We start from the raw sequence: 24,495 nt of genomic DNA on the forward strand, positions 1-24,495 counted from the left end.
ACAGGACACAGTTTCTGTGCTGTCAGCACAATCCACAGGGCACGTCCAGCCTTTCATCCACCAGCACCCCCAAGTCCTTCTCTGCACAGAAGTCTGGTGGTCCCCATGTGCTGGTCTCCTGGGAACATGGAGCAATGCCCCTCAATGGGGTTGCACCACCTGCCCATTCCTACTTATTTTGACCATTGTCCTTTGGACATCCCAATTTGCACAGTTTTGCTTCACCTCAGGGGGATGCAGTGCAGTGGGGTCAGACAGTGTTACGTAGCAAACTCCAGCCAAATTTCTTCTTTTCCTGCTGGGTAACATCTGCAGGTGGTTTGGCTTGGATCCCACCCAGGATTGCAGCCCAGCCAAGGAGCTGGTGGGGTTGGAGCACCGTGGAGCATCCCTGCTCCACCTGCACAGCAAGGGCAGAGCACACCGTGGGGGGATAAACCAGAAACTCTGAATTGACACTTTTGCCACCAAAACATGGCCACACCTTCAGATGTGTCTGAGACCAAGGGAGGTGGGAGGAGGAACAGAAAAATCCCGTGGAAAGCAAAGGCAGAAGGTGGTTATAGGAGTGGGACCTGCCTCAAGGAATTAGGGTTTTGCAGGAGAGGACATTCCATGAGAGCAACCATTCCTGGAGCCTGGGACCTGAGCCCCAGGTCTGCTGGCTGGTGCTGCATCCTGTATTGCTGGAAAGAGCTGCTTTTTGCATAAGAATTTGGGGGGCAGTTATGTTGAAGTTTGTCTTGACACATTTCAAACATTACCTGTGTCAGCAGAGCTCCCTGTTCCTGGCCAGGCTCTTCCTTATGGATTCACTCTGGATTCCCCTTTTCCCCATAAACAAGGAGTGCAGAACATGTGCCGTTTGTCAGCCTGTTTTTCTCTCCTTCTTAGGATTAACTGGAGCATTTATGGGCCTGATATGCATATTCATTAAAAGAATTGAAATATCGTGGAAAAAAAGAAGCTGTCTTTGAGTTAGCACAGCCTTTGGGAATCTGCTAAGTAAGATGCACTTAATTACTTTAGCTGTGACTACATCACATTTCACTCGTGTTTCCTCTGAGATGCAAAACATCTTTTCAAGCAGAGGCTGGCAAAGCCATCCCAAACCTTTTGCAGCACCTCGTGGTGAGTTTGCTGTGCTGAATTGCCTGGGATGGAGACGGGACCCGACCTGGCTGTCACAGCCTCTCCTGCTGGTGGTGGAGCTGATATCCTCTGGAGGGCAGTCATTTAATTACACATGTGCTTCTCTTGGGCTCTGTGGGGATACTGAGTGCTTTGGGGAGGGGAAAGATATGAGGCAGCCTCAGTGAGCCCAGTGCTGGGGTTGCATCCCACAGGACCGGGATTTTTTTTGCATTTTTTTACCTTCTTTCACTTTGATTTGCGATCATCCCAGTTTCATTCATCATTTACTTGCCTAATTAGGCCATTTGCTGCAGAGGAGCATCTCAGAATCCTGCTCCCAGGTCTGTCTTCCCTTGGGTCTTTTCTGAAGGGACATCACCTGCTTTGGGTGTCCTCTGAAATAGCTCGGTGTCTCAGGGTCCCGCAGCAGGAATCAAAGACTAACCCTTCCCCCTTGAGCCAAGGCCATTGTCACCCTCAAGCCCATGGAAGAAACTCCAGAGCTTCACACAAACCACTCAACCTTCATTTTCACCCCAAACATTTTACATCTGAAAAACACAGATGCCTTTTCCATCGCTTGCCCTCTCCAGTCCTGAAGAGAAGAGTCCTTCTGCAGAACCTCCTGGACTGGGGGAGAAGAGCTGGAGACGTGGGAGAGGGAGAGAGGGTGTCAGAACCAGCAGCATTCAACTAAAATCGGGGGTTTTTCCTAGAATTGTAGGATGATTTGGGTTGGACAGGACTATTAAAACTCATCTCATCCCACATTCCCCTGCCATGGGCCCAAGCACCTCCCAGCAGACCAGGTTGCTCCAAGCCCCATCCAGCCTGGCCTTGGACACCTCCAGGGATGGGGCAGCCACAGCTTCTCTGGTGTTTTACAACCTTCACTTTAAAAAAACTTCTCCTTTATATATAACCTAAATTAACCTTCTCTCAGTTTAAACCATCCCCCCTTGTCCTCTCACCACAGGCCCTGGTTAAAAGTCTGTCCCCATCTTTGTTATAGCTCCCCATTTATGATGTAAAGAAATAGGCAGCTGCTTGGGGGGAGGCATCTGGGCCAAGGTCTCCTTGGAGAGGGGATGTCCCAGGAAAAATGCAGTGTCCACACTTTCTAAGAGGGGGCTGTGGTGGGGTTGTGTCAGCAGGAGGCTTCTGCCTGAGATCTCTGAGCCAGGGCTCAGGTTTCTGGTTTTTTCCTCCTAATTTTCACAGGCATTTGCAGCACGTGGCCCATATCCATAATTGCACTCCTGGACTTGTTCTGCTCTGATGCATAAATAACATGCACTGTAAAGAAAAAGTGTATGATTACATATTTAATGGATAAACGGAGCCGTTGTGGTCTATTGGCCACATAATAAAGGTTTCCAAAAAAAAATTAATACAGTGTTTCCCCAGGAGACTGCCGTGGCTGAAACGTGAGGGAGCTGTTTTAAATTTAAAAAAAATTTTTAAAGCCACGTTTCATAGCCTTCCCCATTTCTACAACACTCGTCTTCTAAACTTTTCCTTCATTTAAATTTAAAATAAGGACAATAAATTATTCTTTTCCTTAGCAGCTGGCAGATCCTCTCCAGCACGAAAGGTCTGGATTAAAGTGACAAAACCCAAGACAAACGTACCTTTTCCCCTGGAATTTGGGAAGCAGCATGCTGCTCGTGCAGCAGATGGGTGCTGAGCTGTCTCCCCATCTTTCACACCCCTGTCCCACCTTGGCCATTCCCATGACTTTTTGCAAATTCAATTGCAAGTGCAGAAATTGCCTCTCTGGTGCCTCCTGTGCTGCCCAAGCCTGGTGTCCATCCCCGTGGCTGCATCATCCTCGATGTCTTTGTGACCAGGATTTCCCACACCATGGCCAGGAGAGGCCAGAGCTCTGCAATAAGGCACATAATAAGGTTTCAAGGGCACATAAATCTTGCCAGGGCAAAGCCAGCCCTGCTGCCTCCTGGACACCACCAAAGCCATGGGGAGCAATTCAGGGTAGCCTCTAAGTCAGCCTCAGTCAGGCTCCTGCTGCTGTTGAAATGCAAGACAATATTTAATTCCTCTGAGTTAAATCCCTTCACTTCGTAATTAAGACAGAAAAAGGGCAGATCTAGGAAAACCTGTGCCCCTGATACCACTCCTCTGCTGATGGAGAATCCAAAAGAGGGCAGGACATGCTGTGGGGTGTTGTGTAAAGCTCTTGATTCCTGACCTGCAGCGGTAAATCAGGTTTTGCACTCGGATTTGTTTCCTCTGAAGCCTGTTGAGCCCTCACTGGTCTTCCCTGGGTTTCCTTCTGTGTGTGCTGCTAATGGAGTTGGCAAACCTCCCCTGGTAATGAGAGATCACACCTCAGCAGGCTTATCAGGAATGAAGATTGTTAATAAATAAAGCTCGGGTCTTTAAACTCCTGTTAACACTAATCAGATTAATATGAAAGAGAAAAAGCCTGGAAAACAGTTCAGGCAGGGATTGCCTCCCTCCCACTCCATGGTTGGATGAGGCTGTGTGGGAGCTGGGCTCTGCCTGTGTGAGCTGTGTGAGCTGAGTTCTGATGCTGGGAATGACCAGGCAGGGATGGATCTTGGGGGGGAAAATTGGGTTTTCATGGAAAATACTACAAACTGGAAATGGGGTCTTGGAGCAACAAACAGCAGGGTTTGTCCCCATCTCACGTTTGCTTCTTGGTGGACAGGGGGTGGACATGCTGGAAGGAGTCCAGAGGAGGCCACAGAGATGCTCCCAGGGCTGGAGCCCCTCTGCTCTGGAGCCAGGCTGGGAGAGCTGGGGGTTCCCCTGGAGAAGAGAAGCCTCCAGGGAGACCTGAGAGCCCCTTGCAGGGCCTAAAGGGGCTCCAGGAGAGCTGGAGAGGGACTTGGGACAAGGGCCTGAAGTGACAGGACAAGGAGAATGGCTCTAAACTGAAAAAGGGCAGGGTTAGATGGGATTTAAGTTCTTCCCTGTGAGGGTGGGCAGGCCCTGGCACAGGCTGCCCAGAGAAGCTGTGGCTGCCCCATCCCTGGAAGTGTCCAAGGCCAGGTTGGACAGGGCTTGGAGCAACCTGGGCTAGTGGAAGGTGTCCCTGCCCATGGCAGGGGCTTGAAATGAGATGACCTTTAAGATCCCTTCCCACCCAACCCAATCTAGGATTCTGTGATTGTTGCTGCTCCCTCCTGACCCAACCACTTGAACCTTGGTTTGTGCCACGGCACGGGGAATACACACTTCACAAGACACTTTTATTATGTCTAATGCAGCATTCAGCATTTCTCATTAGACACACATATATATATGTTTCATGTTTCCTGCAAATCTTTCAAGAGCAGTGGGCTCAGCAGCCTCAGGAGGCAGCGCTTGTGCCGTGTCCGTGTGTCCCTGCAGCCGTGTGTCATTAGTCACCTTCCAGTCCCAGCAGATGTCCCCCTCTCTCCCATTATGAGAGCAGATTAATGGGTGTTAGGAAACTCCACATTTTTGGGCACAGCTCCGTCACGTGGCCTCTTCCCCTCATCTCTTGCCTCCACACGTGCACACACATACATCGCTTCTGGCTCCTTCCTTCACTGGGAAATCTCAACAAGCAGCCCATAATGTGGTTTTTTTTCTCTTGTCTGGACTATTTTTTTTTTCTTTATTTTCTACATTCATTTTGAGTGGGATTGGAACAGATTGTAGTATTTAAAAATGGAAGAGTCATCTCGAGATGGAGGTGGTGACCACCAGCAAATCTTGCCTTTGCACGTTGGGGTCCAGTCCAGGGAGAGCTTAGACCCCCTTCCAGTGCCTGAGTGCTCCCAGAGAGCTGGACAAGGGCCTGGAGTGACAGGTCAAAGGGGAACAGCTTTAACCTGAAAGAGGGCAGGGTTAGGTGGGATATTGGGAAAAAGGGTTAGATGGGATATTGGGAAAAAATTCCTCCCTGTGAGGGTGGGGAGGCCCTGGCAGAGGTTAACCAGAGAAGCTGTGGCTGCCCCAACCCTGGAAGTGTCCAAGGCCAGGTTGGACAGGGTTTTAAGCAACCTGGTTTAGTGGAAGGCGTCCCTGCCCAAGGCAGGCACATCCACAAGGAATGGGATGATCTTTAACTTTCCTTCCAGCCCAAACCATGGTTCTGTGGTTCTGTGTTGTGATGCTTGGGGCTTCTGGAGCTTGAGGATATACAAACCTCTGGTTTGAGGGTGGTGTCACAGTTTTTGGAAGATTGATGTGGTGGGAGCAGGGACCTGGGGCTTCCAATGATGGCTTTTGTGTTTTTTTTATTTCTAGGTTTAACCCAAGTAGCACAAGGGACCCAGCAGCCCTGCAGAGGGTGCAGGGGGGTTGTTTGTGGTTCCTTCAGATACTCAGATGAGCAGATATTTTTTCACCTCTGCAGTTACTAAATGTCAGCACCAAGTATTGCTCAGAAAGACCTTGTTTGGGATACACAGCCTCTGATGCTGCATCCCTGATGTACCAGGGCTTGTCCCCAAATACCCTGGCACAACATGTGCCTGTCCTCAGCAGTGGTTTTACACTGCAGCAGCAAAGCTTGGCCCCAGGAATGCCCAGTAACTTGTAATGCTGTCCCTTCTCCTGGTGATGTGGCCAAAAATTGCTCATTTACGAACATTTTGGTTTTATATCCCTGGAAGGTGCCAGGCACCAGTGGTCCCTGAGGCAGGCAGGGACACCTTCTGGGCACACAGACCTATGTACAGAGGTGATTTAGGATCTCTCTGTAATGCTCATGGGCAGGGGGATGGCAGGAGCAGAGCCCTGGGGGCACAAGTGCTCACCTCTTGCTCTTGGATCTTTTTGGTAGGGAGATTGAGGAAGATTCTCCCAGCCACGGAGAACGATTTAGACAATAAATTAACCAGAGCTCATTTTGAAGTGATCTGACAGCGTAATAAATCCATAAGTACATTTGGTAATGACAAGATGATCTTCTCCTAACTCAGATCCAGGAGATGGTCCACTCGGACGCCGCGTCCTACGATTCCAACCGCCAAGTGCCCCTGCTCAACCGCCCTGGGATGCTGGCCGGCCCCATGAGCGCTCTCAGCCAGTCCCAGCTCATCTCTCAGATGGGGATGAGGAGTGGTGTCGCCCACGGCTCCCCCTCACCCCCAGGAAGCAAATCTGCTACACCATCTCCCTCCAGTTCTACTCAGGAAGAGGAGACAGAGTCACATTACAAGGTACGTTTCTGTTTTAATGAAGGGGGGGGGATGTTCTTCAGCGAGGGATGAATTGTGCTAAATAGACTTTTATTTTGAATATACAGAGTGGGAGACTTCCCCAAGGGTGAGGTGGCTGTTCCCAGCCTAGGGTGAGGCCCAGCACTCATCCAGAAAGTTTGGAGATGAGAGCTGGGCTTCTGCCTCCACATTTTACCAGGACCATCGAGCTGCAGAGTTTCTCCCTATGAGGATTTTGATGAGCAAAGCAGGTTCAGGGCTGAGGGTCAGCAAATGTTTGAGGAAAAACTAGATTTCTAGTGGTGGGTAGAGGAGACTAAAACAGGGAAGGAAGATATCCCATGGTGGGATTTAACTGAGCTCACCGGACGTGGCTTGCTAAGGAAAAAAACCCCAGAAATTAAAAGAGGAAGAGTCTTTTAGTTCACCCAGGTGGTGTTTTAAGTAGTCAGCAGTGTCTCAGTGATCTCTATAGCCAACACAACTGCTGCTGAGCATGGCATGAACAAACCCAAGGAATTCCTAGGGTTTGGGGCACATCTTGGTCATTGCCCATCTCTCTCAAAATGCACCAGCAGAGCAAACAACACGTGCTGTGCTCCAGGAGTCTGCAGCTGTTGTTTACTGAGGGCAAACTCCAGCGATTGCTGAGTTGCTGCCTCAATACCTGGTGTGTCTCTGTGCCTTTGATTAAAGCCTGTCATGGAAAACCCTCTGCTGGAAGGTGCTGACCCAAGGCACTGGGGTTGTAACCTTGTCCCACCAAAACAGACTGTTGTGACAGGATTTGAATGTATAACCAGGGCAGCCAACAGTGCAGACACTGGAAAACGAGGAAAATGCTAGGACCGAGCAAAAACCTTTCCCTTTCTGTGGAAATCCAGGAGAATGGATTCCCATCAGTCCTGTGGTTCTTCACCCATTGCCAGATTTCACTTCAGGCTGAGGGCATTTCAAAGCAGAGTGCAAACCTGGATGCAAAAGCAGCTTCAGTGGAATACAGCTGGAAAAAGAAGGGATACACATGCTTAATAGATGGAGTTTTTCAAACTGTGATTCCATGTTTGGGGGGCACTATAGGGTGGGTTATGCTGCTGGACCCCACAGTCTGCCAACTCCCAAAGCCTGTGTCACACAGCTCCAAGCAATGACCTGGGAGCTGAAATATTTCATGTCAGCAGAAAATTAGTTTCAGCTTAGTGACACACCAGGTTCTCTCTCTGCCTCCATCAGCATCACCCAGCTTTTCCTCCCAGCCAGCAAGGTTTCCTGGAGCTTTGGGATTGCATCTTCTGTTCTCTTGGGCCAGTGGTGCCTGTGGGAGTAGGAAGAATTTGGAGATGTCCAAATTTGCAGAGATCAGAATTTTTCCTAATTCTTAAGGCAAACCCCATCATTTTTTCTGCCCTGTAAACTCCCCATCAAGATAGGTGGGACAGGAGTGGTGTGTTTGATGGAGGAGGAGACCCTACATGTCAGGAAAGCAGCAGGGCTGTGTTGTGACCTGCAGGTTTCTGTTTGCTTTGTGTCTGCACAGCTGCTGCATTCACCCATCAGTCATTTTTCCTGTGGCCATTAAGGGCTTTTCTGCAACAGGTCATCAAAGCAACGTCTAACAAGCAGAAATTAATCTTGTGAGGAAGAAGGTCACACATTAAAGAAATGGGTCTGATGCCAGCAGGCACTTCAGGTCCAGCAGGTCCTCTGAGCCAGGGAGCTTATGATTTTAGGAGGTCTCCCAGCCCTGTTTTTTTCCCAGGTGCATTTACCTGCTTCACTGCTTTGGGGTACACATGTATGGGAAGGAGAGGTAGTTACAACTCAAATTCCAACTGGGTTAGTGGTCACTCTCCCTAGTTATTAAAATCACAGTGTCCATGGGGTTCCAGCTCTTCATGGGTTCAACATCTAAGAAGGCACCAAGGTTATGGGATCATGTCTGTCACCAGTGAATTGCCCCACACCTGTCCACATCTGGTGTCCAACAGATCTTCTGATACCTCTCCAGGGCGAGTCCATACTCTTCATCCTGCTTCCCAAGCCTTCATGGTCCCTTTGACCATGGGAGATGACCCTTGGGGATGACCCTTGGGATGCTCTGGGACAGCGAGGCTCTGGCTCACTGGGGTTTGGCTTTAGCCATGAACATGGCTTAGGTTGTTCAAGCATCTTTTAAGGTCCAGGGCCAGGCTGTTGTCTCATCCCAGCTGCATCACAGCTGGAAAACCCCGTGAAAACCAGGCAGAGTCCTGATCTGCTGTGCTCCCTCCTGGACACTGATGGCTCCTGGCAGTCTCACAGCATCTGTTTTCCATAAATCCCACGTGCTCTTTGGTGCTGCCTGAGCAGGACTGGCTGTAAACCTGCCTGGGGTTGTGTTGGTGCTGTTCCAGCTCCTTGGGTCCTCCAGCTTGGTGGCTGTGAGGGGGCAGGTTCCCCTGTAGCATTTCAGTGAATCAAATGGGATCACAGTTATTTAAAATACCATCTCACTTCCTAATGGGCTGAAGCCTTGTCATGCATTTTTTTTCCCTCCTAATAAGCTGGCCTTTCACCTCCAGGCCTCCCATTCAAGCCCAATTGGGCAATTTTAAATTAAATGCAATTTTTTTGAGCTCACTGCTCATTCACTAATGGTCACTGTCTGTTTGACAAATGTCACTGCGCTGATACTGAAATTAATGACCAGTCAAGAGCTGCTGAGCGGGGAACAGGAGCACTGCTGCCCTTTCCTCCCCATGCCCGCCCTGTGCCAGCTGAAAGGAAGCCTCTTAAATCCTGGCACTGCCAAGTACACAGTTAAATCAACAAATCCATCAGGAGAAGAGGCTGTTTACTCCCAGCTCAGCGGGGGAAAGTGTGTTGACAGCATCTTGGTATTTAGACCTGTGTGTCTTTCTGAGTGATACAGCAACCTGTGCAGCTGGGGGAGCAGGGACTGACACGGTTGGGTACTGGCTGAGCACTCAGTGCTTGAGCTTGGGGTCTGCAGGTGGAGGGGCTGGTGCCCCATTTGCCCTCCTGGGTGCAGAGATCCAGCCTGCAGCAGGCAGTGGTTTTATTCTCTGTCGTGTTTGAACTCCAGTGTATTTAGTTTTTCCTTCACTATAAAATAAAGATAATGGTGGTTTCCTGTAGTGTGAGCTTTCACTGACCACGCTTAATGTGTTAAGAGCTTTGATGGATGTCCCAAGTGCTTTCTAGGGGCTTTTTCCTTCTCACACCCTCACATGGAGACTTCTGCACTCCCTTATATTCATAGAATTGTGGAATATCCTGAGCTGGAAGGGACCCACAGGGATCAACTCCAACATAACATGTAAGCAGGGTGAAGCAAATTTTGGATGGCCCCAGTGTGATGGTCAGTGTGATGCTGGTGCTGCTTGGTCAGTGCTCACAGTCCTCCTGGGAATGGGAACACTGAGCCAGTGGCACACACATGGATAAGGGAACTCAGGAGCAGCTTGCAAAGGGGGATTATTGGGGTGGAAATCAGAAACCATTTGGAAGCCAACTTCGGAAAAATTCATGGACTGGTAAAGGGATATGGCTGGGAAGCAAAGCATTTGGAGAGGTCCCAGAAAAGTGTCAAGGAGTGAGTGAGTTTGTGGTGCCAGGGAGGAGGAGGGAGAAGGAGAGTGACCAAGGGTGCGTGTCTGGAAAGCCCCACTTTTGGAGCAGGGACAAAGGGAGGAACCCAAGCTGTGAGCTGGTCTGAGTGGAGTCACCAAGCCAGGCTCAGGCACCCACCAGCAGTTTGTGTAATGATCCAAGAGGCTCCTGGGGCCAAAGAGACCCCGAGGGCTGCTGTCCCCCTCTCCATGCTGGGATCCCTCCCCTTTCCATTCCCCCTCTCATCTCCTTGGCTGTAGCAGGGACTTGTGTCTGACCACTCCCAGCTGACTGCTGTGGTTCATCTCATGGCTTTGCAGGCTACTGGAGAGAAAAGACCATCGACAGACCTGGGCAAAAAGCCCAAAAGCCAAAAGAAGAAGAAAAAGAAGGACCCCAACGAGCCCCAGAAGCCCGTGTCAGCCTATGCCCTGTTCTTCAGAGACACACAGGCAGCCATCAAAGGGCAAAACCCCAACGCCACCTTCGGAGACGTGTCCAAAATTGTGGCATCCATGTGGGACAGTTTGGGAGAAGAACAAAAACAGGCGAGTTACCGATTTATTTACTTTTTTTTTTTTTCCTTCTTTCAGCTGTTGAAATGTGTTTTTCCATGGTACAGAGGCACGCTCAGAGCATGGCCAGGCTGGAGGGTGTGGTCAGGAACAGAGGCGGTGCTGAAGTGCCCACTGTTCAAAATTGCTGTCGTTGTATTGGGAAGAGCAAATTTTTATGACAGCTAATTATTCTTGATAAGCTCATGCTCTGCAAAACCATCAGTGGCCTTTCCCTGACCTGGGGTTTTACAGCCTTAAATGGGAGATGGGTTTGTATTTGCTTATTTACTTACAAGGAGTGACAGTAAACTGGCTAAACACTATTAACTCCCTATATTGCTACCTTCAAATCCAACATTCAGACTTTAAAACCTGCAGAAGGAGATGTCTGGAGTGGCTTCACAGAGGAAACCTTGCTGCCCCAAAGCTGTCAGCCACTTTCCGTCTGCTTCACACGGAAAATTCTGGGTCCTGCTTTCACTGTTTTTGTTGCTGCTGAGTCGGTTACAAAAGCCTGTAATTGCTTGTTGCCTCTTGAGAGAACCCCAGGGAACACTTCCTGTAGCAAGGATGGGTTTTTATCAGTCAGAGTGAGATCTGACACTGTGGAGTGTGTCCTGGATCCAAACAGGCTTTTTTCAGGGAGCCCTTCTCCTAGAGCCTGGCTGCCAGCTCCTGTTAGGTGTCCATGGGCCAGCACTGGAAGCACCTATGTCTGGAGAAGGAACAGCAGGGAGGAAAAAACCATTAAGCTGGAAGTCATGCTAGGAAATAGCCTTGCTTTCCACCCCACACCACGTCGGGAATCCGAGCAAGGCATCTTCTGGGGTGGAAGCCCTTCTGCTGCTCCATTTGGAGACTCCATTCTGTGCAAAGCGGTGCTTTGATGTTCTCCTGATCTTCCCTTTCTCCTCTTCAGCTGGATCCCTGGTGGATCTGCGGGCAGGAATCCCTCATGCTGAAGAGGGGAGGAAGGTGCAGCAGGGTGAGCCCAGCCCTGGGCAGCTGCTGGGCAGGGGCTGAGTTCGGGCTGTTGGTGGAGGGTGTGGAGGTTCAGGAGGGTGGAAAAGCTTTCTGTCACCTCTTTCTCCTGCTCTCATCCCTCCCCAACATCTCGTTCTGCCTCTGCCTTGCTCCTCCTGGTTACCAATATCTCCGTAGTTTGGGCTGCTCAGAGAATGGAAGCGCTGGTGCGACCCTGACTCAGCGCAGTGCAAATGCTCAGCTCTTAATTAACAGCAGGGATTAAACCAGCCCGTTTATCTTCCCTGCTAACTCTCCCTCCTTCTCTTTTATGAGCTTGCAGCAGCCTTGCCGTCTCTTTACACACGCTTTCTAAGTGGCTCCATTTCTCCCTCTGTAATTGATTTAATTAAGTCATTTGTTCCTTGTCTGAATGCTTAAATATTAACTTCCTGGCTTTGTCTCCAGCTGGATACTTCTCTCCCACAGCAGTTACCTCCCTGCCCGGGACTCTGGCTGGAGGGACTCTATTTATCTTTGGCTCTGGGACCTTGTGGCTGATTTGTGCGATGTGGCACGTTCACTCTTGAAGTGTCTGGCTGCAGGAGAGTTTACTTAGTCCCTGTTTGCTTTCCTCCACCAGCATCCCCAGACAAGTTCTTTTTTTAAGATTCACAGGGCAATGCAATGGAAAGGGAAAAAGGAAGAGAAAATTTAAAAAGTGTTAACGAAATGTCTCTAATTTTTGAAAAGAAGTGCCTGGGCTGTGTGTAGATGTTTCCTGCCAGGGGCTGCAGGACAAGGTGCACACATTCCCAAGGAAGGCAAGCAGCCCATGCTGAGAGCTCTCCTGGCACATCTGGAGAGGGGACAGGGATGGAGCAAGACAGCCACGCACCACTGGCCAAAATCCTTCTGGGACCTGGGAGTCCAGATTCCCACATGGCTGTGCCAAATCGTGGCTCAGCTCATTGCCAGGCAGGAGCAGCATGCTCTGGGAAGGAGTGGAAATCAGGAAAAGGGAAGTGTTTCATGTGGGACACCGCTCTTGCCTTTGGTGACGACAGTGGCTTCACGTCCTCACTGCAGAAAGCAGTGCAGGAGACAGGCTGGGGAAAAGCCAGGACAGGGATGGCACAGCAGGCAAGCAAGAGGCGAATCTGGGCATTCTGCCTCAGTTATTACCAAGGCCTTAGTTCAGGAACACTTCCCCTCTTCCTCACATGAGAAAAGAGGGTGGATTTATGCTCTAGGATCCGATCTGGAGCCCCCAAGATGCTCATGGTGGGTCTGGGGCATCCCATCCCCAGAGGGGCAGCACACAGACCCCAGCCCCACCATGCATTACTGCCAGTTGTTTCCATCTCTGCAATTTCTGCTTCAGATGACTTTTACAAACCTTATTCTTCACTTTCCAGTGGGCCCAGAGTTTCCTCAGTCCTGGCTGTGTTTTGGCTCCTGCCTTGTGGGAGAGCAGCAGGCAGGGAGCAACCAGGGAGGGGCTTCAAGGGAAACTGGTCCATAAACCCACCTGCAGCCAAGGTGTTTTGGACTTGTGATTCCCCACCCTGTGTCAGCAGCCCCTGGCACATGTCCTGCTGTCCCTGCACTGTGTCCATCAATGATCCCATCACAGGGGTTGCACAGAGGTGGAGTGGCCACCATGCCAGTGCCAAAGGGATGAGGAAAGCCCAGTGCTGGTGCCTTGCAGCCACGCTAGCCAGTGCCCTGGGCTGGGATGGATGGCTCTGTGCCCCCTCCAGAACCTCAGCCCCTCTCCAAGGACACCACATGGAGCATTTCTGCCACCAGCAGTGAGATGCCACCCCTATGCCAGGTAGCCCTGTCCAGCACACGGAGGGTTAATCCTCTGCCATTTGTGCTGCTAATGATTATATGCACTGTAATATCAAAGCTGCAGCTATTTATTTGCCATTGAGCAGGTGCTGCTGCTCCCACAAAGCAAATTTGCTTTCTCCTCCTGATGAAACAAGCAAAATAAAGGTTGCTCACGTCCCATTTCAGATATGGGGTTTTTTTTTCCCTGTGCACCAGCTGAAAGACAAACACAGAGAGGGAACCAGAATGCATATTATGCAAGAAGCTATATAATCTAGGAGCATCTTTGATTTGGCTGCTGCTGTCACAGACATGCATTTCACAGAGAGGCTTTTCCCCCCCCCTTTCCTTTTGTTCTTACTGGTTTATCATTTGTGCCTTTGTCATTTTGTTCCTTCTTCTCTTCTCAGCCTCTTCACAATGAATCTTCATTTTCCCTCTGACACACTTGTATCTAAATTTCCTTATTTCCTGCCTTTTTTTATTTATATCTGTTGCCTGGTGATTTGATCATGCTGTGGAATACAGGATTAGCAATCTCCGTGTCCTTGGGTACTGCTCAAGGACACCTGTTCGGCAAAGCTCCGTTTTCTTCCCCATTTTAACCCCTTCCAGCGTGTGGAACAGTCATAAATAACAATACCTTGAAATATCTCCAGCTCTGCGTTGGCAGGACATTGTAATCTTCATTCTTCAACAGCTGGCGTGGCCCTTTCTAAGAAGCTTACACGGGAATCTGAAGAATGTGACTCGGGGAAAAAAAAAAATATTAATATGTCCTCTTTGAACTTTGCAAATAGTTTAGCAGCTGTTCCTGCAGAGATAGCTTAGACTCTGCTGGAGAGGGAAATGCTAATTCAGCCATTAGCATCAAATGGGGTACCTGTCCTAGGAATCTGCCTGCAGCTCCAGGTCCCAGCTCCAGGCTCCCAGAATCCTCTGCCTCCTGTGCTGGGAGTTTTTTTCATTAGCAGGTCTCAAGGATTAAAAGGGCTGCCTGATTTGACAGAAATTACAGGAATTTGAGGACTATTTTGGAGCAAACTCTGCTAATTCCCTGGGAAGGATTTTTCCCTGGCACAGGTGGAATGCTGGCAGGCTGGTCCCAGTCCGTGCCACCCTCAGCCCCCTCATCTCCTTCCATGGGGCCACCAGCAGAGCCATCTCTGCTCAAGAGCTGGTGACACCAGCCCTGGTGGCTGTCCTCCCTCAGGGGGATTTCCTGGGAGTGATAAGCCTGGAAACTCTCTGGAGTTTATTGAGGAGTCACTGGTGGGATTCACTCTTTCCTGCCATGTTCTTAGTCCCTTTCTGAGCTTCCCGTTGTGAGGGTTGGAAACTGGTGATGTTGGAGCATGGGATATGCTGCCAGAGTGGCATTTGCAGATGTATCTGTAACCTGCTTCTTCTGATCAGGAAATCCAGCCATAAAGTCAAAGCATTGGGTTGGTGTTTCCCTTAAACCCTGGAAACTCAGGGCAGAGGAATCAAGGAACTCCAGAGCAACCTGCTGAGTGAACCCCAGGCTAACTCAGGATTTCCCATCCAAAATGAGCACAAGTTGGATAAAACCAACATTACCAGTTGAGTTTATGAGTCTGGGGACTCACTGGGGACACAAAAGTACTGGGGACAGCATTAGCCCTGCCTCACCAGGACCATTTCAGTAATGCCAGGTAGCTCAGTGGCCAAATGCATGTGGGATTTTCCCAAACAAATGCACAGCCTAGAGAACTACACAGCTCCAGGGGTAAAGTCACACTCCAAGGCTAAATTACCCAGCAGAAAAATTGCTCACTCTGCAGAAAATAATAGATCACCTATTTAATCAGATCCATCTGCTCACTGAACCTGATACCTCACCTGGTGACAGGACACTGCAGGTATCTGCAGTGGGACAGAGGCATCTCAGGCCAACTGTAAAGCTCTTTTATGGAAGAGCCATCACAGGGGAGAGATCCCATGGGAATGGAATGCAGCAGATGCTGCAAACTGGCCAATTCCAGCACTGGAGTCAGTGCTGGAGCCACCATGGGTTGCAGTTTCCTCCTGCAGCCCCAAAGCCCTGGCAGTGAGGGGCTGCTGAAGGGTCCAAGCAGTCACTCTGGCCTGAAAGGAGCTTTCAGCATCTTCTGAGCATCAAGGACAGTTGGAGAAGCATCAAAGCACCAAGCCCAAACCAGGTTTCAAGAGGGTTGTGGTGGAAAGCGGGATAATGACAGGGAGGATGTGAAGGGTCAGATCTTCTCGTAACAGCAGCTCCAAGAGTGTGACTTCTCTTCTCGGAGAGCAAGATCAGAAGCGTGGAAAGATGAGTGTTGTGTGCTTTTCGTTGGAGGTTAGGGGTTGGATCTGTGAGCCTCCTCCTCTGTTTCCTTTGGAGTCTTCCAGGGGCTGTCCTGGGAACACTCTTGATGCCCTCACATGGAGTGATGGATGACTTACACCCTGCTGGCACCGTGAAGTCGAGGCAGGGGAGAGCAGGAATCTTTCAGGATGCTTTAATCACTGGTGGTTGCTGCTTGATTACAGGTCCACCCATTCATTGTCCAGAGGGCTGCTTCACAGCATGGTATCTCCACCAGGATAACAGGGAAACTCTCCTGAAACCATGCAAATAGTTCCCAGAGCTAGGGCCTTTTCAGGGGCTGTGACTGACCCCACTCGTGACTTTCGAGTCATCTTGTGAATGAGCCATAAGTTATGCTGATCCAGAGCCATATCTTGCAGGAAAGTGTGTAATACTGACAAGAAAAAACCTCCAGATTTACAAGCAGAATAAAACCCAAATTTATACATTTGGGAGAAAAAAAAACCCCAGTCATAGAATCATAGAAAGGAGAGCACGGAGGGACTTAAGAGGTCAACCAGACCATACTGCTGCCTGAAGTCAGGATCATCTCTACTTAAGCCATTCCTGATGGATGTGTGCCTAATCTGCTCTTAAACCCTCAGTGGTGGAGATTACACATCTCCCCAGGCAATCTCTTACCATGCTTAATTATCCTTACTTTCCAGTGCTTAGCCAACATTTCCCTTGTTACAATTTAAGCCTATTGCCTCTTTTCCTGGATGGACAGGATCACTTGGGGCCTCCTTTGCTGTGCTGTGTTTGGAGATGTGGCTACTCTTGGTCTTCCCTCCCAGCTTTCCTCCTGGAGACCTCTCCTGCCCTTCCCATCTTCTCCTCCCTCCTGATGGCCTACCTTTATTTTTGGAGTAAACTCCACCTAGGATTGAAGCAGAGACCTTTCCACTTGGGATCAGTGCATCCCTTGATGTTTTGGGGTGGGGGGAGTTTTGAGTTCTTTCCATCCTTCCCCAGGCTTGGGAAGCAGCATTCCTGCTGAAGCAGGAGGGCTGGGAGGCAGAGGTTACCGATAACAGCTCTGGCTGTCACTCAGAGCCTGCGTGACACGGAGCCGTTCGTGGGCGTCAGCAAGGTTTGGAATAATTGTCTTCTCTAATTAACTGGTTATCAAACAAGAACATTTCATTATGGTACAATTACTGGCTGCTTTGCTGAGACACAGAGGTGTCAGGATTACGATCCCAACATATGCTTCTTACAGCTCTGATTTTTTGTTTTCATAATCACTAACCATTTTTGCTTCCTCCCCACCCCCCCCTTCCCCAACCCACCCACTCACTTAATGACTAATGAATCCTCCTGCTAATGAATAGGGAAAATAAATCAGTGGGCATGGCAGGTTAGAAAGAAAAACATGCAAAATGTTTTGAGGATCCTTAAATCTGATAAATTACTTTGAAATTAAAATCCCTGGGAGAAAATGGGATTTAATTAGAAAGTAACATGGTTTTGTCAATGTTTAAATTAAAATTTTAAAGGTTATAAATGAGGCACTAGAGCAGCCTTTACACAGAGGATTCGTGAGAAGTTTTGTTGGGATCTGCTCTTCCCACGTCATCGTGGCAGTTCCCCAGGGACAGGCAGCTGAGTGTCCTTGGTGGAGCACTGTGTAGGTGCAGAAAGTCCACGTGGGGGGAGCAGGACTGCAGAATTCTCATCAGGAGACCTTTAGGGATGGTTCTTTACAGTGAGGGTGGGCAGGCCCTGGCACAGGTTGCCCAGAGAAGCTGTGGCTGCCCCAGCCCTGGAAGTGTCCAAGGCCAGGTTGGACGGGGCTTGGAGCAACCTGGGCTAGTGGAAGGTGTCCCTGCCCATGGCAGGGAAGTGAAACTAGATGGTCTTTGAGGTCTCAAAACTATTCCATTCCGAACCCAAACCATTCTGTGATTTTATGATTAAAAATCAGATAATCCACCGGGAACCTTCCAGAGCTGGAGGGAGCTCAAGGGATTATCAGGAGAAAAGCACAGCCTGGGCTCTCCCTGTGACCCTTCTTGGTAACCCTGCTCGTGGCCAGGCTTGAGCCAGGGCTATCCCAGCAAACTTGGAGGCTCCTGCTTGGAGCAGTCCCCTGTTCCCTTCAGGAGGATGTGCCATTTGGCTGCCCTTTCCGAGTCTTTCTGCACCAGACACCACCTGGCAGCACATCCCAATACAAGGGAAGTCCAGTGCCCCCTCACACCCTAAAAAAAGACAAGGGCAGCTGAAAAAGTGGCCAAAAAATAAAAGGGGTTAGCAGATAAAGCAAGTGGTGGGGATGAAGATAGGCAAAGAATTTACTGGTTATTAATTTCTTTGCATTTGGGTTTAGGAAGTCTCATTTACCTGCCCTCTCACTGTCCAGAAATTACAGGTTTTTCTCCAGGCAAGTCTTCCTGATAATTGGATTTGGCTCTGCATAGCTGTGAATACTTTGATTTCTGATCATCTCAGAGAAAAAGTCAGGGCAAGGCAAGGCAAGGAAAGGATGCTGTTGTATTTTGATACTACAGACTTAAAAAAAAAAATTAAATATGCTTTCAATCCATCAGCACCCAGCTGGGGCCACTGTTGATATTTCATTTCTGTGCTGGGTACCAAATTTAAGAGCTGGGTGCCACATTTAAGAACATCCAGCAGCAGAGCTGGTGGATACACCTCATGCTGTGGTGGTGGCACTGGTGCTGCTGCTACAGGCACAGACCTGGTCTGGTGGAAGGTGTCCCTGCCCATGGCAGGGGAGTGGAACTGGATGAGCTTTAAGGTCTCTTCCAACTCAAGTCATTCTGGGATTCTATAATAAAAGATGTGAAGATTGCAGAGAGAGGTAATAGCTTTTATTAAGGGAACTGATACAGTTCGAAGAAATAGTTGCTTTTCACAGGCAAACTCTTCTTCAGGCTGACATTTTGAAATGTAATTTTGTTCTGAATGGAGCAAATATAATATTTCCTGAATACCATAAAGCCAAAGACAAACTTAGGGAAACGCTCCATTTCAGAAAATTACCGTCTGAGACCTCCAGTGTGTCGAGTCAAAATGTTTCATTACAGGAGTCTCTGTGATTTAGCAATGAAAATAAGGCTTTCCAGTCCTTTTTTAATAGAATTTGTCTGTACTGATGTTAAATTCAGGTAACTGGATAGTTTAACTGCTGGAGGTTATTTTCCCTCCGAGGTCAGTGTTGGGAGGGAGTCTGGGGTGCTGCCGAGGAGCTAAATCGTAGAACCTTAGGATTGTTTTGGTTGGAAAAAGACCTTTGGGATCATCCAGACCGACCATTCCCCAGCACTGCCAAGGCCACCACTAAACCATGTCCCCAGGTGTCACATCCGTGTGGCTTTTAAACACTTTCAAGGATGGTGACTCCACCACTGCCCTGGGCAGCCTGTGCTGGGGCTGGACAATGCTTTCCCTGAAGAAATCTTCCCTGATATCAGGTCTGAATCATCCTGGACAGAGATGTGCCTGTGAAGCTTCAGCCTCTCAATTGTTGAAAGCTCTCATTGGTTTTAAAGCCAAATTAAATGTATGCAAATCTGTTCTAATTGAAATCAACTTTCAGTGCACTGCTTGAGGAGGGTTTTGAGTTTCCAGTGGGGAAGAGGGCTGGTGGGTATTTTTCTTGGGAGTTTCTGCCTTTATCCTGAAGTTTTTATTCCATTTTAGAATGTTCTTGCCACTCAGTTTAATCTGTGTAACCCCACAAGGACAGACTGGATCCCACCATTATTTTATTGGAGGTCCTCCATCTCCCAAGATCTGGGCAGAAAGGGGACCAGTACACCAGCACATCTCTCATTACGGGGAGAGATGGAAGAATAACCAATAATTCACACTTACAAAGCTTTATTTTGTTTTTTTTTTCCTTAGGGAAGTAAACTCTCCTGATACGTGCTGTTTCCCACAAGCCTCACCTCAACAAGTCTTAAGATTAGCCAAAAATCTCAGCTTTTATATGATGGGAAAGCAGTTCCCCACTGTCCAGACTGCAGAGAAGAGCTGGAGTTTTGAGCTCTAAAGGCTTAATAATGGGATAGCCAAGAAAACAAATGGATAATGTAGGATTTCTGGATGTCTCACCTGGTTTCAAGCTAGTCATCATCATAGGGTCATAGAATGGTTTGAGTTGAGTTGACCTTAAAGATAGTCCTGTCATTTGAGGATTTGGGCCTTTGTCTTGCTCTTCCAAGAACCTGGATCGTTCTTCACCCTGCTTCCTCCTGGGAAGTGGTTTCATTGATTTCACCTTTTAAAATCAGACTGTATCTCTTACAGCAGACATGTATAAATTCCTGTCTAGGCACACAGACTACTCTGACCTGTGATGTATCCCAGAACCCCAGCGAGATCCCCACCAAGAGGTTTGGGGGGCAGACTCCTCTCCAGCAGAGTTTTTCATACACATGACCCCAGTGGAGGGGATCCCACTGAGCAAGCAGGGTGCAGCCAAGCCCAGCATCACCCTATTTTGCTTTGTTAATTATTATCCATTCCCTGGTCCTTTCAGGCATACAAGAGGAAAACAGAAGCTGCGAAGAAGGAGTACCTGAAAGCTCTGGCCGCGTACCGGGCCAGCCTCGTCTCCAAGGTACCTTGCTGCTGTGGGACAGGGCAGTGCTGTGAGTTGCAACTCACAGGAACCTCCTGGAAGGAGCAAGTTTATAGGAAATACCATGTAATTGTGATATCAGAACCAACATCAGCATTGGCACCTTCCCCAGGCTTTAGCGCCCTGCAACGAAACCCCACTTTGGGTTGGTTTCATCAGCAGGGGAGGGGTGTCCCTGCACGGGGTGTTGTCCCTATTGCTTGTCCCCACCACCAGCAGCTGTTCTTCACCCAGCTCTTGGGATGTGAGTGCAGCAAACAGGGGCAGGAGGGCGAGGTTCACCGTGGGTGCCACGGGGCACTGGCCCGGGGGAGGATGGGCTCACCGGCCAGCACTGGTACCAGCATCCTGCTGCTCCCTGCTCCAGGCACTTGGGCTGTCCTGGCTGCTCAGGACCTGCACACCCAAGGTCCTGCACACTCAGCCTAGAGCAGATTTTTGCTGCCTGGTGAATTTGGGGTGGCTCCTGTGGAGCTGGCAGGTTTGCTGCCTCAGGGGTAATGCTGCCCTTGGCTTGAGTAAGTGTATCAGGTTGGTTTCTCTCAAAGCTTCTCCTTTGTACTACACCACATCCTCAGCACTTAATCATCACATTCAGCCCCCATGGGAAAGAATGTGATGTCCCAAATCAACCATCATCTGCAGGATCCGTGTGATGGTGGTGAGCTGGAAAGCCTCAAAGTCCCTGTGCTGTCAACTTGTAAACAGAAAAGCAACCAGGACAGAAAAAGGAAATGGGAAAGACTTTGGGGAGTTTAAAAGCTCTTCTTGGACCTTCTGGAAACCTGTGAGGGTCCTGCCTTGACCATGCCTCGCAGCAGTGTGGGGCAGGAGGCACAGAAGGCATGTGCTCTGTGGCTTCATGTTTTTTTTCAATTTCTCCAATGACCAATTCTCTGCAGAAGAGCAACTTTGTTTTTGAGTAAAGCAGCACAGTGTGATCCCAGCTGATGGGTGAGAAAGGATCTGGAGTATCATTACAGAGCCCATCCCAGGACAAAAACCTCATTGTCCAACACAGAAAATTTCCCCTTGTTCTTCTCTTTTTCCTGCTGAAATGAGGACACTGTTGTCCAGTGCATTATAGACACACCAGAGCTGCAAGAGGGCACAGGCTCAGGAAAGCAGAGGTTTTATAGACCCATTTGTTCTCCACTGGAAGCAAAATGTGGTCACCCACCTCTGTGGACTGAAGCAGTGAGCTGCTGGTGGGCCATTTGCCTCTTCACTGTTTAATTCCCTCGGGTGCTCCAGGCTCTGCCAGAGGTGTGGTTGAGTCACTGGACTTTAGTTTTCCAGATATGGATGCTGCACTCATCCTGTGGACACCCAGCTGCTGGAGGGGTGGGAGTTCATGTGCAGGTTAGTGGGGTGTGGGCAGCTCGGTTGGGCAGACGGACATCTCGGGACATGTAACGATGTTTCCTCTTTTCCTCCCTCACCACCCTTCCATTCTGTTTCCCCACAGAGCTCTGCCGACCAGGGGGAGACGAAAAGTGCCCAGAGCAACCCACCTTCCAAAATGATCCCCCCCAAGCAGCCCATGTACCCGATGCCTCCGCAGGCTTCCTCACCCTACCCTGGCCTGGGCTCCTTCCTGTCCCCGTCGGACCTGCAGAACTACCGTGGCCACCCCCACCCCGGGCTGTCCCGGCCCCTCAGCTCCAAGCCCATGCTGCCCAGCATCAGTGCCTCCCCCCCGCCCTCCTTCCAGATCAGCCCCCCGCTCCACCAGCAGCTGTCCTTGCACCACCCGCAGAGCTCCCTCCTCAGCCAGCCCCTCAGCATGCAGCAGGTCCCCCAGCAGCCCCTCCTGTCCCCCCCCATGGCACTACAGGTACAGCCCCCCATGAACGCCTCGCCTCCCGGGCAGCAGGTGGGTGCTGGGTCCGGCAGGTTTGGGGGTGCTTTGGGGGTCTTGGTGTTGATGTTGTGCCCAGGGGAGTCATGGAGCATGTCCAGGGAAGGGAATGGAGCTGGGAGGGGGGTGAAACACAGGGAGGGGCTGAGGGAGCTGGGGGGATGCTCAGCCTGGAGAAAAGGAGGCTCAGGGGGGACTTTCTTGCTTTCTGCAACTCCCTGACAGGAGGGGGGAGTCAGGGTCGGTCGGGCTGTGCTCCCAAGCAACCAGCAGTAGGACAAGTGGAAACAGCCTCAGGTTGCACCAGGGGAGGTTTAGGTTGGATATTAGGGAAGATTTCTTCATTGAAAGGGTGATCACTGGAAGAGCTGCCCAGAGAAGTGGTGGAATCACCGTCCCTAGAAGTGCTCAGAAAATGTGTAAATGCGGCACCTGGGGACACGATTTAGTGGTGGCCTTGGCAGTGCTGGGTTAATGGATGGTCTCAGTGATCTTGGAGGTCTTTTCCAACCTTAATAATTCTGTGATTCTGCGACTCCTCCAGCACAGGGGTTGAGCTTTAGCTCTGCACAACCAGAAGTGGCTTCTGTGATTTGGTGGTAGCTTCTGTCCAGAAAAGAGCATAAAAGGGGATCCTCACAGTCACTTTAATTGGTGTAGTTGTTGCTGCTAAGAGCAGCATTCTGCGAAACTTCACTCCACATAAATTTGTGAATAAAACATTTAAATTAAAAAAAAGAAAACCCGCATTGCCCTAATTGGGCTATTTTGGAGAAAATCGTGTTCTTGGTCAGGTACCTACCATGACTCTGGTTTATATACATGCCTAATTTTAAAGTGAATAAAGCCACCCCCAAAAACGGGGAAAACTGATCAACTTTCAGCTAAAGCAACACCACAGTGTCCTTCTTGAATTGCCAGTGGTGACAGACATTCCCACCTTCCACAGCCATTCCCTCCCACCCAGGAGGGAGGTCATGACAAACATGAGCAGGGAGGAGGGATGTGAAATGTGTTGCTGCATTGACATCTGTTTGCAAGAACTCACAGGTCCCACCATGGTGGTTTGGGGGGTCCTGGGCCTGGACTGCTCCCTCTGTCCCTGAGGCTCCCCCTGCACATTTTAGGGACAATGCACGTAAATGTGTTTATGCACTGCTATTAGATCTGCTGTTCTCCTACTGTGGATGCTCCTGTAACCCTCCCTCTCCTTCCCACCCTGCAGGACTTCTCCCATATCTCGTCTGAGTTTCAGAACAGTGTTGGACCCCGTTCGCCTGGTGCATCAAACCCTGCGGGAAGCACTGAGTGGGACAGCGACTACCCCAGCAGAGAGTGTGGGGTCAACCACTGCAGGCCAGTAGACAAAATAGCCCACTGCTAATGCAGTTCCTGTGATCTGAGCTGTGACAGTGGACAACAGCTGGGAACCTGCCCTAAAATGTACGGCAAGAGGGTAGGCCAGTTACGGTCAGGGAAGTTCAAGGCTTCCTTGCCTCTCCAGGCTCACCTGGAAGCAGGCAGCTTAAAAACCATGGATAAATTCTTCACTGGACATGAAGAGATTTCTTTTTTTTTTTTTTTTTAATTTTCATCCAATTATTAACAGAGGGGTTGGGCACATTTCCTTCTGGAGCAGACCAGGGAAGCCCAGTCTCCCAAACAGGGTCCCTGGAGGTTTGAAGGTGGCCCTGCCCATAAGGCCAGGGGGACCTCATTGCAGCCTTCCAGTATTTAGAGGGGGCTTATGGAAAAGAGGGAGAACAACTTTTTACATGGTTAGATAGTGATAGGACATGGGGCAACAGTTTTAAACTAAAAAAGGAGAGATTTAGATTGGATATAGGGAAGAAATCCTTCCCTGGGAGGGTGAGGAGGCCCTGGCACAGGTTGCCCAGAGAAGCTGTGGCTGCCCCATCCCTGCAAGTGTCCAAGGCCAGGTTGGATGGGGCTTGGAGCAACCTGGGCTAGTGGAAGGTGTCCCTGCTCATGGCAGGGGGTGGAATGAGATGAGATTTAAAGGTCCCTTCCAACCCCAACCATTCTGTGATTCCGTGTTTAGCAATGTCTGTCTGTTCCTAAAGCGATTGCTCTTATCCCTGAGGCCACAACCTCCCGTAATTGTCTCTACCAGCAGGCCCACAGACATCTGCACAGATCCTCTCCCTTATGCCCTACAAGCTCTGGCATGAATGTGGTTCCTTCAGTGCTGCATGAACTCCTCAATAAATAAAAACCTCAGAATGGTCTTAAAGCTGGGGAACAGGGAGGGTGTGGAAGCCATTTCCAACCACTGCCCAATCCTCTGCTCTTGGCTCAGCTTTAATAGTTTGGAGGTTTTATTGTGCTCTGTGAGGCAGGCCTGGGGTTTGCAGGGGGAGCAGGTT

General features: G+C 49.7%; 1 protein-coding gene across 3 annotated transcripts in view; it reads left to right on the forward strand.

Moving 5' to 3' along the window:
* TOX2 (TOX high mobility group box family member 2) overlaps positions 1–24,495 on the forward strand; it is a 154,080-nt gene that overhangs the window by 123,941 nt on the left and 5,644 nt on the right. For all 3 annotated transcript variants that reach the window (XM_050313847.1, XM_050313846.1, XM_050313848.1), the window contains exons 4-8: positions 6,075–6,314; positions 10,247–10,474; positions 20,146–20,226; positions 21,716–22,123; positions 23,334–23,464. In XM_050313847.1, coding sequence (XP_050169804.1) covers positions 6,075–6,314; positions 10,247–10,474; positions 20,146–20,226; positions 21,716–22,123; positions 23,334–23,464 — 1,088 coding nt within the window. The remainder of the gene's footprint in view (positions 1–6,074; positions 6,315–10,246; positions 10,475–20,145; positions 20,227–21,715; positions 22,124–23,333; positions 23,465–24,495) is intronic.

The sequence above is a fragment of the Myiozetetes cayanensis genome, unplaced genomic scaffold (assembly GCF_022539395.1).
Source record: "Myiozetetes cayanensis isolate MyiCay16 unplaced genomic scaffold, myiCay2020 scf19, whole genome shotgun sequence".
NCBI lineage: Eukaryota > Metazoa > Chordata > Aves > Passeriformes > Tyrannidae > Myiozetetes > Myiozetetes cayanensis.